The sequence below is a fragment of the Orycteropus afer genome, unplaced genomic scaffold (genome assembly GCF_000298275.1).
Source record: "Orycteropus afer afer isolate SDZICR_OR568_19922 unplaced genomic scaffold, OryAfe1.0 scaffold00038, whole genome shotgun sequence".
NCBI classification, from domain to species: domain Eukaryota; kingdom Metazoa; phylum Chordata; class Mammalia; order Tubulidentata; family Orycteropodidae; genus Orycteropus; species Orycteropus afer.
The window spans coordinates 6,199,276-6,212,441 of NW_006921625.1; the positions used below are offsets into that span (position 1 = coordinate 6,199,276).

The 13,166-nt window shown below is 49.0% G+C and overlaps 1 protein-coding gene across 1 annotated transcript in view; it reads right to left on the reverse strand.

The window, feature by feature from the left end:
- Nucleotides 1–13,166, reverse strand: part of DOCK1 (dedicator of cytokinesis 1) — a 542,405-nt gene that overhangs the window by 502,755 nt on the left and 26,484 nt on the right. Inside the window, exons 11-13 of the mRNA XM_042780404.1 lie at nucleotides 10,314–10,386; nucleotides 6,187–6,329; nucleotides 747–872 (exon numbers count right to left, since the gene is read on the reverse strand). Of these exons, the coding sequence (XP_042636338.1) occupies nucleotides 747–872; nucleotides 6,187–6,329; nucleotides 10,314–10,386 (342 nt within the window). The remainder of the gene's footprint in view (nucleotides 1–746; nucleotides 873–6,186; nucleotides 6,330–10,313; nucleotides 10,387–13,166) is intronic.

Below are 13,166 nucleotides of genomic sequence, written 5' to 3' on the forward strand. Positions count from 1 at the left end.
CCACAGGGTTTTCTTTCTTTTGTTTTCCTTTTATTGTGGTAACAACATACACAAAAGTCACTCACCGATGCAACAGCTTCTACAAGGACAAGACACTGACACTGCCCCACCCTTCACGTGGCCCAGCCCCTGGCTCGGTCTGGAGCTCAGTTAGTCCACTGTCCATTGGGTTGCAAGGGCTGATTTGTGGAGGTAGATTGTCAGGCCTCTCTACCAGGAGCCTCTGGGAGGGTTCAAACCGCCAACCTTCCAGTTAGCAGGGAGCGCATTAACAACTGGCACCCCAGGGACTTCTGACCAACCCAATCCTCGATCTTGTGGGGACTGAGATGTGGCACATCAATGCCCCCTTATCACTTGATGCCACTGGCAGAAGACAAAACCACAAGGTGTCCCAATTAAGGGCAGAAGCCACACAGGACAGTGACAGAGTTGGCTCCTGATAATAACGACATGCGCACAAGGTGGGTAATGAAACCCATTTGAAGTTTTCGTGCTGGGTTCCAGCAGGTTCCCTGTCTCAGCCCATCATCCCAGTTCCAGTGCCGCTAGGAGTCTCTACGACCAGCCCTCCTGAGTCACCCGGTCGCCCCTCCGGCTACAGCTCTGGGTCTCCAGGATGACCCACAACAGGCAGCACTCACCGCATACTCAGCCCTCTACTGTCCGTGTGGCTGACCACAGCAGTCCACCCGCGCACTCCACCAACTGCACCACTCAGAAGTGCAGACGGAAGCAGGACTTACCAGGCATGATGATCTCAGGGAAGCCCGTCTTTCGGGCCACAGCTGTGGTCCTGTCCACCAAGTGAGGGAACTCTTTACGAATCTGATGGATGTCTCCAGGAAGCAGTTTCAATGTCACCCACAAACCTAGAAAAGAGTGGGTGAGTGAGTCATGCATCACCCTACACATCTTCAAAAGGAGTTTGGCAGGTGAAAGGCATGCAAGCACAGTGTGGGCTATATCTGCCAGGACCAACAACACTTTGGAGTTGATACACTTTTAAGATAAATCAGAAGGTAGCATTTTTCTGGGAGTGGACGGAGAAGACTGCCATTTTCTGTTCTCCCAAGGACAGCAGAAGGGACCAATCGAGAGGTAAAGTTACAGCTTCTTGACCGCACAGAAGTCTCAAGTGGCTAAGCAGTGTCGCCACACCTCCCAGAAGGTGAGCAGCAAAGTGCAGGGCCGGCCCCACACTGCCTGGAACTGCCTGGGCCTGCAGCACCGGGCCTCTGCTGGACACGTCACCGCAAAGGCGGGGATGCTCAGGCCAACACTCAGTTCTTTCACCCCAAGGGGGAAAAGGCGACTGGCAAACACTCTACACCGAAGTGCCAAAGGTTTCTTGGGGAGAGCAGTGTGCTCCAGTGCTCCCTCCCTGCTGAGTGACAGACAACACGTTCAGCAGGAAACAGCCTTGTGGCATTCAAGCAGACGTACAGGAGAGGGAGTGGAGCAGGCACTTTCAACAAAGTCCAAGGCAGACAGTGAAGTTGCTCAGCTCTGCAAGTCTTTTCCAAGGACACAGATGCTCCTGAGTGGGATCGGGGACAACCGCTACCAGCTGGTGAGCAGGGCTTCTGTTCCTGATGCCTTGGGCTGGTGCTGCTTGCTCCCAGGTCACTCAGCTCTGTGGGAGTCCACGTGCCCATCAGTAGACTGAGATGCACCTCTCCCCTGCATCTGTCCTGACACACAGCAGTGCTGGGTGTGTGCACGTGGGTGCAGCTGTGCATATGGACATGTTTACATGTGTGTACTGTGCATGTGTGCATACTTGTGTGCATTGTGTGTCGCTGTGTGTACATGGGTGCATGAGTGTGCATGTGTGTTGTGCAAATATGTGAAATTTGCAAACACTCTAAACCAAGTCATGGCTGTGTGTGTATATGTGTACACGTGTGTAGTTCATGCATGTGTATTGTTATACATGTGTACGCATGTGTATAGTATGTGTATGTGTTATGCATGTGTGTATGGTTGTATGTGCATGTGTGTACATTTGTATGTGTGTGTATTGTGCGCTTGTGTGGTGTGTTCGTGTGTGTGTGCACATGTGCTGCATGTGCATGTGTGGCTGTGCCCCCTCTAGATGTAAGTATCCAGAGATCAGGGCCACCTGCCATCATGGACGAGCTCACCACTCTACACTCAGCAAGAGAAAAAGAAGGCAACTCGGGTCCCTGTCCACAAGCAACTTGCACTCGAAATGGGCGCTGAAGGAATCGATGGCTACTTGAAAGGCCACTTGACACCAGTCCCACCAAGAATGGCTCTGCTGGAGTAAAGCGCCCACAGTGCCTTGCCCTAAGGCTGCCAAGTCCACTACCAGCTGGCCTGGAAACTTCCTTCTCCTTTGCAGGAGTAACTGTGGTTCAGAAAGTTAAACATCACTGATAGTATTTTGCTCTTTGCCAGCTGGCGACACCTGCTTTCCTCTCTGCATCTTGCAAGTGCCCATGTCTGCAAAGCACCTACCGTGCACCAGGCAGGCACTAAGCACCACAGACCAGGATGAACACTCAGTAGCCCCCTACCGGGGGCTTGAGGGCAACCTCGAGAGACACGCATGAAACCTAGTGTCTCAGCAAAATAGGCAAGGACAAAGTGCTCCCGAAGGAGAGGCGAGTCCAGAGCAGGAAACTCACCCCTAAGTCTGCAGCCGTGGGGACCACAGTGGGAAGGACACGGAGCCGAGTTATGCACGGAGCTGGTGCCCAGGGCAGGACAGCCCGTTATGGCTGGGGCCCAGAGGGGCAGGGAGAGGTGGGAAATGAGGCCAGGGCAGCAGCAGGGCTGGGCAGGCTGACGGTCAGCAGGCAGAACAATGCATCCTTCAAAGCTGGATATTTGTTTTCTCTTTTGGTGTTTTTCTTTTCTTTCCTTTCACTTTTTCTTCTTTTCCATTCTTTTTAAGATAGGAAATCCCAGATCATGGGAGGGAGCGTAGCGAGACGTCAGAGGGTGGCATCAAGACGGGGTACACACACTGTGGTTCGGGCTGCACGCTGCACAGGCCACTTAGCCAGGGGAGGCAAGTAGGAGCTACATTCCAGCACCAACACAGCTCACCATGCCGTGTGCCCGGACACCAACAACACCCCCCTGTTGTTGTTGTTGTTGTTATGTGCCGTCGAGTCGGCCCCGACTCATAGCGACCCCTCCTTGGGTTTCCGAGGCAGTATTACTACGGAAGTAGGATTGCCCAACCTTCCAAGGAGTGGGTGGTGGGTCTGCACCACCAGCCTTCTGGTTAGTAGTCAAGTGTTTTAGCCACTACGCTGCCAGAGCTCCCTCTAATTCACACAACAGCATCACATACCAGCCATCTCTCCAGACCTGGAAGACCCTCAGATAGCTGGGTATGGCCTGCCCATAACCCATGGCTCTGTTCTTGAGTAAAGCCGGCCAGTCAAGGAGACCCACAGACGCACATGTGTCATCTAGCCCACATGCAGCTGGTCCCCACTGGGAACACGGGGATCAGCATAAGGCTTCTCAAGTCCTACAGGTGTGATCCACGAGCCTCCCTGGGGACCGAGTGTCTGCAGGAAGCATCAACCAGAACACTCCTCACAGGCACACAGGATGCTGACAAGCGCATCCGGTGCCAGCGCCAAAGGCACAGAACGAGGACAGGACATTAAACCCCTTTATTTTGCTTCTCCCCAAACCCAGCTCACTCAAACATCTTAGCACATCAGCCAGTGTCCTAGGGACAATCCAATTTGCAATGATGACGTAATTTAAATGTGGAGATTAAATTGTCCTGATTTCCAAGAATTTAGCACTCTTTCCTACAGGAGAAGATGAGGCCCGTTTCCACCAAAGACGAGGTGAGCATTGGTGTGATTCTGTGCATCAACTCTAAGAACAAAGAAAAGAGAAAACTGGCACAAAACGTGCTTCAAACAATGGTGGCAGATGTTAGGGTGTCAAGGATTCTATGTCCACATAAAACACCCTGCACCTCAGGCACCGTAACTTACACTAAATATGAACAACCAGTGGTGACAAGTAAAACACGTTGCCAAAAACAGGCCAGAGTCTAGCTTAGCCAAGCCCAGGATCAAAGCTGAGCTCAGGGTCGGCAGGCATGAGGGTGACAGCTGTCTGTGGGGAACTGGCTGGCTTCTTTGTGAAGGGGGACATTCACTCACGGTGACCCCCACTGCCCCATGCCTTTCATGTGCAAGCAAGCATGCCGCTAATTGAGGGTAATGGCCAGCAAGGAATGGAGCAGCCAGGGCCAGGACCCAGCCAACCCAGCTGCTAATTCCGCTTTCAGCAGGCATATCCCTGGCCGTCGCCCTGGAAGGCAATGGCTTTTGACCAGAAGGGGCACAAAGAAACACATGTTCCCACACTCAGGTGACATGAAGCAAGTCATGCCACCCAGGGCACTGGGCTTTGGGAAGGCACCTATGGAGCCACGAAAACTCCATCAACGTTGCTGGGCCTTTCAATTCTCTCCGGCACCTGAACTGTCCCCCAAGCCCTCCAGGACATCAAGGAACTGGGCGTCACTGCCAATCAGTCCTTGGACCTCTTGCTTCATAGATTTTGGCCACATGTCCAGGAGACTGGCTGGGTGGTTTCAAGCCCTTTCTCACTGATTTCCTGCTGGTTGACACCATCTTCACCTTTTCTATGTGACTGTCTGTAATAAAAGTTTATCAAAACTCTGATGACTCCGCAAAAGAAACCAGAGAAACAACGGGAGCCCTGCTGAGAGGGAAGCCTCCACAGCACCTTCTGAGCAGAGACCCCCAGCCCGAGTCTTCCCAGGGAAACAGCTTTCAGAAGACTGCCCTGTGGTTTCCAATCAGAGTGCAAATTGGTAGGGCGGATAATTTATGAGAAGATGGATCCTGCTCAGATTAAAATTGCTGTCAGCAGAGGCCACGTTTCATTAACGTTTGGGGCTGGGGCTTTTATTTTTTATTTGAGGATGCTTGCCTAGGAGAAGGACAGAGGAGGAAAGACTATAAAGTGAGTTCCCACCAAAAGAAAGTCAAATGTCCCCGCAGAGCTGTGGGTACGGCTCATTCTTCCAGAACATTCTTCCAACTCGTTTCAGTCTCTCCTTCAAAACAACAGGGAAATGAATCAAGGTAACTAGTTTTTAAAACCCTAGCGACATAAACATGAAGAGTGTAATCGACACTCACTATAATCATTGAGTTGTGCGTGGAGGAACTGTCAACCTGCACAATGGTTGTATATATCTGTACCAAAATTCAAGAAATACAAATAAAACATCTACCCACAGAGCATAACTTGACGATGCAATGGGTCCATTCACTCAAGCTCAGTTGAGTTCGCTTCACATCTGCATCCAATCAAGGACTAAGAGGCAGACTCTCCATTACAACTATGGGCAACACTGCATACATGCCGTTTTGAAGGTAACTTCTTCTCTGGCCAGAGGCGGGCCTCAGTAAACAGTTATTTTCCTGCAGCCCTGCTAGCCAGTTCCAAGTGCCAACTGTCACCAGCCCTAAGGTGACTGCTTCATTGCCTCTGTCTACAGCTGCTTAGCAACTTGTCAGCATGAGACCAAAAACGACAAGGGTCGGGCTGGGATTAGGAGAGGAGGATGACTTTGTAACAGACTCAGAGGACAAACAGAATCCGTACACATGAAGCCATTTGTCAGGGGGCCCAGAAACACCATGACAGTGAAAAGGGCAAACAACGGCAAGAACAATTGAGCCAAAGAACATGAACTGAGGTGGGTCACGTTCACTGTCTCCAGGCTCCTCTAAACAGGGAGCGGGAACAATACTCAATGGACAGTCATTGCATTCCCTTGGAAAATCACCGTCGTGCTCTCTGAAATGATCAGGGTGGCAGGAGACAGCTGGAGAAGACGGAGTGAGCCCAAGGATTGAGTTGCTTCCAGTCTCATCAACTCTGGGCTCTTTCCAAACATGTAGTTCCATCTGGCTCAGTCTTTCCTCTCATCCAGGACGTTGGCTCATAGCCGTGCTAACAAGAGTGATGAGCAGGAAAATACAGGTGTGCTGTATGGCAGAGATACCCATTACGCATCACTGTCCCACACGGACATCACCATCACCATCCTAATCAAACACAAACACACAAACTGCAAACCAGACCACACCACCCACATAAACTCAAATGGACATTTATGGAAACAAAAAATCCAATACGTACCCTGCCCCTTGTGGTTGACTTCTTTAGCAGCAATCACTTTGTTTATAACAGTCTGAAGGAAGTCATTCTCCCCTGCCACCCTGGGTGAAAAACGGGATGACATGTTCAGCGGCTTGTGTCGGATGGCGTCGTCCAACGCGAGCCTGGAGGGCACGGGACGACCAAGACCACAGGAGACAAGGGGGCACAGAGACCCAGAGGCCACATAACAGGGGGACACAAGAGATCATCGTCACCGAGGGCGAGACAGAGGCATCGTGAGTCAACGCACAACAAAGGATAGGATAGGTAACAAGAGAAACAGGGAAGAGCATTAATCAGGAAAATACTGAACCACGTGAGAGAAGTAAAGCAAACAGGGCCGACCCTCTCCCCAGGAAATAAACATGCACCGGGCTCCACTCCATCTCCACTGGGTGGCTGCAGGCGAGTCCAACTCATAGTCACCCACGTGACAGAGAACTGCCCCAGAGGGTTTCCCAAGCTAGAATATTCACGGGGGCAGATCACCAGGTCTTTCTGCCGCAAAGTCACTGCATGGGTTTGAACCATCGGTCCACAGCCAAACGTTTAACTATTGTGCCAGTGCCACAAGGGCTCCTTCCATTTCCACTAGACAGTGACATGAAGGGACTTCCCTGAGAGTAAAGTGGTTGAAGGGCATTTCATCCCAAGGCATGGTCTTGGCCATTTCTCCAATTTCAATAGTTCTAAGGCACAGCATAGGAGCTCTGGTAGCATAGTGGCTAAAGCACTTGCCTGCTAACCAGATGGCTGGCAGTTCAAACCCACCAGCCACTCCTCGGAAGGAAGGTTGGGCAATCCTACTTCCGTAGTGATACTGCCTCGGAAACCCAAGGAGGGGTCGCGATGAGTCGGGGTCGACTCGACGGCACATAACAACAACAACAACAAGGCACAGCATGGGTCAAGGGGCAGATAGTTTGAAGGGAAAAGGAAACCAAGACAAGCAGGGGGTAAGGGGGTCCCTCCAACCTAACTGCCTAGGAAGCTTTCTGGCGACCACACTACACTATCTCATTGTGCACTCAATAGAGTCTTCAAGATTCAGTGTGAGAAGAATGGCAAAGTCTGTGGAGAACACAACTACCATGTGTGAAAAGTAAAACCATGCAACAGTCATGAATGGAAAGGTCTTTGGTTTCAGGTCGCCTAGAAGATGCTGCACTAGAATCACGTGAGTGAATGCAAACAGGCAACATGTGCAAACAGAAATACCATGTAGTACAACAGAGCACAATGTGAAATGAGTGAGAAAACACACATCAAGTTCATGATGTTTCAAATCACTTCTGAAAACCAAGAGCAGTGATTCATCACTGGAACCCACATTACTCAACGGAGTGGAGGGCTGCTGTAATTTACTTCACCAAGTTAAAAAAGAAGGGGAGGTGTACACTACTGGGCTTCCTTCCCTATAGCCCAACCCGTGAGATAATAAACCAGTTTTAATAGAGCAAAAAACAGTTTCATTACCATGGCATTTCCCAAAAAACTCTTTCCATGGTTTGGTTTGCTATTAAAACCAGGATGCTCTTTTGTTTCTAACACTACAAATATTAATCCATACATTAGTCTTCCTATATTAGGGCTGTTGTTGTTGTTGTTACATGCCGTCGAGTCAGACCCGACTCATAGCGATCCCTCCTTGGGTTTCTGAGGCGGTATCATTATGGAAGTTGATTGCCCCATCTTCCTTCCGAGGAGTGGCTGGTGGGTTTGAACCGCCAGCCTTCTGATTAGCAGTCAAGTGCCTTTGGCACTATGCTACCAGAGCTCCTTATATTAGGGCAAGGACCCCAAATTACAGTAAGAGTGGAATGGGCAATGATCTTTTTTTACAGAGGACGTATCACTACAAGATAGAAAAAGATGGCAGCCACACATCAGAGATCTCAAACAGCTCACGACAGGGTCCCATAACAACTAAAACCAAAAAACAAACTCACTGCCCTCGAGTTGGATCCGACTCACAGCGACCCCTCCTTGGGTTTCTGAGGTGGTATCACTACAGAAGTAGATTGCCCAATTGTCCTTCCAAGGAGTGGCTGGTGGGTTTGAACCACCAGCCTTCTGGTTAGCCGTCAAATGCCTTAGGCAATGTGAAACTACTAACATTGCCAACTTTTCAAACAAAAACCAAACTAGTTTCTCCCTTGAGTTTCCCCCCCTCAAAAAAAAAAGAGCAGCAACAGGTAATTTCGACTTAGTAGCTCACCTGGGCATCAAGAAACTCCATGGTCTAGTATATAAAATAGCATTCAAAACAGTCTTACTTCTCATGGGCAAAGGCAGCAGCTTAATATTACAATTTAATAATGGTGTATTTGTCTAATAACCTCAACTCCTGCCATCATTTGCTAGGAAAAGTCTAGATTCTGCTGAACTGTGCCCCCTGGTTGCTGATAGGTGCTGTCGAGTCAGTTCTGACTCAGAGTGACCCTATGAATGACAAGCAGACACTGCCCCGTCCTGCACCATCCTCACAATCACTGCCATGTTTGAGCCCATCACTGTGGTCACAAGGTCAATCCACCCCACTGAGGGTCTTCCTCTTTCTGTTAGATGCTATTCCAAAGCAGTGCTGTTCAACAGAACTTTCTGAAATGATGGAGATGTTCAAATTTGTATTAATCTGTATGGTAGCCACCAGTTACATGCTGCTACTGAACACTTGAATGGTGTTACAAGATTTTTTTTTTTTATTTTACTAAATTTTAATTAATTTAAATAGAAGGTTGGAACATCTACTTCCATATTGATACTGCCTTGGAAACCCAAGGAGGGGTTGCTATGAGTCGGGTCCAACTCAACAGCAAATGACAACAACAACAACAACGTGTGGCTATTGGTTAACTCTGTTGGACAGAGAAGTAAATCTGAAGCATGTCAGTCACAAAAAAAAAAAACTGTTGTTGTCTCCAGGTGTGCTGGGAGACAGACACACCGCTCACCTTCCACTTCAAGCCTGACAGTGCAGGATTTTCTGTTATTGTCATGTCAAGGAGATTACAAAATCCCCTACTGGGCTAAAGAAACAGCCCCCGTACACTCTCTGCACAGCCAGGCTGCCTGCAAAGACAACTATACAATCCTCAGCTTTCGTAAGTGGCACTCAAGGCTCAGGAGACTGAGTGGAGTGGCCTCGTCTTGGGGGGACTGACATAGAGGAGGAAGCCAATTCACACTTCCTGCACCCAGGAGAGGAACTGAACACCCAGTTAGCATCATCAGCCCCCCAATCACCCCCAGCCAATACTGAAAGTCATGCAAAATTTCTAAAAGAAAATTTGTTTCAAGCCTCGGACTTCTTGAGTTAAATACAAAAATGAAGAGAAAAGACAGAACACGGGACAGTCTGACAGGTCATCCTAACTCCGGGAACTGTCTCTTATGATAAACCTGCGCCGTTCTAACTCCTCCTTCTTTCCCTCCATCTCTGTCCAAGGTGTAGAAGGGCCCTTGAAATGGCCAAAGACCAGCCTCTCGTGGCTCTCTTACTTGAAACTCCAGAAAATAACACCCAATTTTTCAACCTTTTCCACAGATCCCACCTTTACATCAGAGAGTCAATTTACCGCATCTGGCCCCACAGCTTTCTAAGCTCCCCATCCCTGTCTAAAGACTCCATGTCAGAATTAGACAATGCATTAAAACCACAAGCACAGGCAGAGTCTATGCCAAACTAGGGGCTTGATGATTTGCTCTCAAGTGTTGTTTCTCACTCTACAAAGGAACTCGACATCCTCTGTTTTTCTATTTTGAAACCAGTAACCTACATTGATGAACTTGCATGTTATTTTATCTTGAAAATGTGAGTCCTTACTGGAATAAATCAATTATGTATAGAAACATTCACACTCTGGGTAGAACTGTAATTCTGCACACCCTATGTGATAAGGTGGTAAGGTGATTCATGATCAGGTGTCAAATCTCCTACTTCCTGGTCCATGAGCAAGTTAAGCCGGGATTCCCAGGACTACAAAAGCTTCTGCATGCCACGGCAGTGACTGAGGCAATGATTGCCATCACAACGAAATAATCAATCCCTATCTGTGCAGAAAATTAGCGCCAGCGTGTATGTGGTCACTCTGCCCCATACTTACGGCTGAAAGGGAATGAAGTGTTGTTTGTCCTCGTCATCTACTCTTCCACTGATTATATCCGTCACATCCATCACTAGGGACAAAAAACAAAGAACAAAGAGAACAGAGATGGTTTTGCTGAAATGCTGCAACTCTCATGAAAACAAAGGGCATCAAGCGGCTTCCTGGATGGTGGAATTTTCTGATGTTCAAGTTCAAATTATTTCCATGTTTGTGAGGCAAATTACGTTGTCTGAGAAAGGTGGCCCCACTGGGGCTGGACCCCAAGAGCAGGAATTCCACATAAGTCATCCCTTTACCTGTCATGTAACTGACTCCCTAGAGCTGCACCATCCACAGAACTTACCAGCGGGTGACTATGTGCAGCACGTCCAAGGGTTAGTGCAGAGTCCCTTTCTACCGTCCAGGTAACTCCTCTTGCCCTTGATCATGACAAAGAGCAAGCACTCCTGGCTTAACCCCATGTGGCTCTGCCTCTGCCCTTCCTCACTGTCACACCTGACTAAAGACAAGTGGGGCCCCACTCACTCACTGTCTTTGACACACACCCCTTCCCTAATGGCTATGCCTATATATTGAAACTGTGAACAATTTCTATTTGTATCTCCTTTCCCCACCAAAAATAAAATAGGAGGACAATGTGGGAACAGAAAAGCAGCATATGCAGCCCTGGTGGCCCTGCCTAAGGAAGCTGAAAGGCATCCTGAGGCATACAAACCGCACATACACCACTGAACCAAGGGTACTCACAGGCCACAGAGCCTACAAGTGTGTTAAAGTCAGATGTACATCAGAACCATCAAGTTACAGCTGCTCAGAGGACAAATGGGCTGGACTCAAGGCTCCACCTGGAAGATTTCCCAGCTCCAAGCACTCTCAGGGCAAGTGGTTAGCCCGGGATGGTGAGATACCTGTAACTGGCTAAGAGGCCCACATGTACAAGACCATGTTATGAGCACCAGTGTGGAATCACTAAATAGAACTTGTTTCATGGCTGAAGTCCAATCAGCCAGAGTATTTTCAGCACAGACCAGTCAACCAACCGTGTGCCAGAAAAATAGATCTCCAGACACAGGAAACCATCTCCCACCGCAGTCCACACAGGGTGACCTTCCCACAAGGCCTTCAATCTCTTCTCCATCCTAGAACTGACCTACTATCTGATTGTGAGTCTCTGTGATGGCCTGGCTCATCCCCAGAGCCCAGTTAAGGAATGATCCAGGAGCCCAGGAGCCTACCAGGAGCCTAGGAGCACCCTAGGAGCCCAGGGGCACCCCAGTAGCCCAGGAACTCTGTGCAGGAGAGCAGCAAAAAGCAAGCAAAGCAACCTCAGTCCGAGTACCAATTTGTTGCAAAAAGTCTTAGCACTGCCACTGTAAGTGACAACCCTTATAGGCCAAGCCCCCAACATCCAAGGAGACACTGGGAGCCACATGCAGGCATATGGCCCTGAGGACTCTGCCTCACTGCTCTCTAGTGCCTATTGCAGAACTTCTCTCCATGGTCTGGACTTTGGGCCCCACAACGTCCGTGTCGCCAAAGGAGGACATGAGGGAGGTGAAGGTAACACCCCTAAACAGACAGTCTAGCATCTCTGCGTCCAGGGCTGTTCCTACTCTCACAGCAACCACGCGTGACAGAGCACGACTGCCCCATGAGGCTTTCTCGGCTGTAATCTTTACAGGAGCCGCTCATCAGGCCTTTCTCTCATGGAGCTGGGTGGGTTCGAACCACCAACCTTTCAGTTAGCTGGGGAGCAGTTAACTATTCCACCATCAGGGATCCCGCATTCAGGTATAAGGGCAGGAAAGATGCAGCAAACAGGTGGTTTTCCATGATGCTGGAATGGAAGAGGGGCAGCAAGGGAGGCGGCATCAGGGAAGGGATGATGAGCATCAGGGACAGCAAGGCGGGAGAAAAGCGTGATGAAAGACACTGCGGGGAGGGACAGACAGGCCCGCTCACTGGGGACCACGAGGCTACTGGCCACAAAACATCAAGCTGGCCACGGTGTACACGCCCTTGAGTTCAGCAACTCGCCTTCTGGGAATTCATACTCAGCTGACAGCCAGATGGTTCAAGGATGCACATCATGTACCACAAACCTGGAAACACCCTCCAGGTCCCAAGATAAAGGATCGCTGAAACACGGGCACCGTGCATGTTGCACCTATTCAAAATCCTACTTTTTAATAATGGAATGTTTGTGATATAATGTTATGTTCTCTTTAAAAAAAATAAAAGATAGTACACAGTACAATCTGACTTTGTTTTAAAAAATTGTACATCACAAACACATGGAAAAAGACAAGGAAATCTACCAGAGCACCTCCTCCCTTGAGCTAAGTACTGTTTAACATCTAAATTTCTGTCTTTTCCATAATTTTTATAATTTTATGTCACTTTCACATTATAAAAAGATTTTAAAGAAAGAAATGAGGCATTATTTTCATAGAGGACTAACAACTGCAAGCTTAAAGGTATAGGAACACTTTGTTCATCTTGAAAAGCCCTGTTCCACCCACCGACATAGACATGCAGAAGTCCTTCTGGATAAAGCTGCAAAATTAAATTTGCACGTGGCAATTAAAGTTGCATGTGGATGGGCAGAACATGGCTACCAAAAGGTTGAAGAATTTTCTCAGAAATGAGATGTGTCCCTTCGTATCAAGGAGGAGGACATGTGGCTCGTAGATAGAGTGCGTGGCGTGGCACGTACGCCGGGGGCTGGGAGCAGCCATGGCTCAGTGGTAGAACCTCACCTTCCAGCCAGGAGAGCCAGGTTCAGTCCCAGCCTGCACACTGTGTGCGGCCACCACATGTCTGCCAGAGGAGCTGTGCACAGTGATAGGA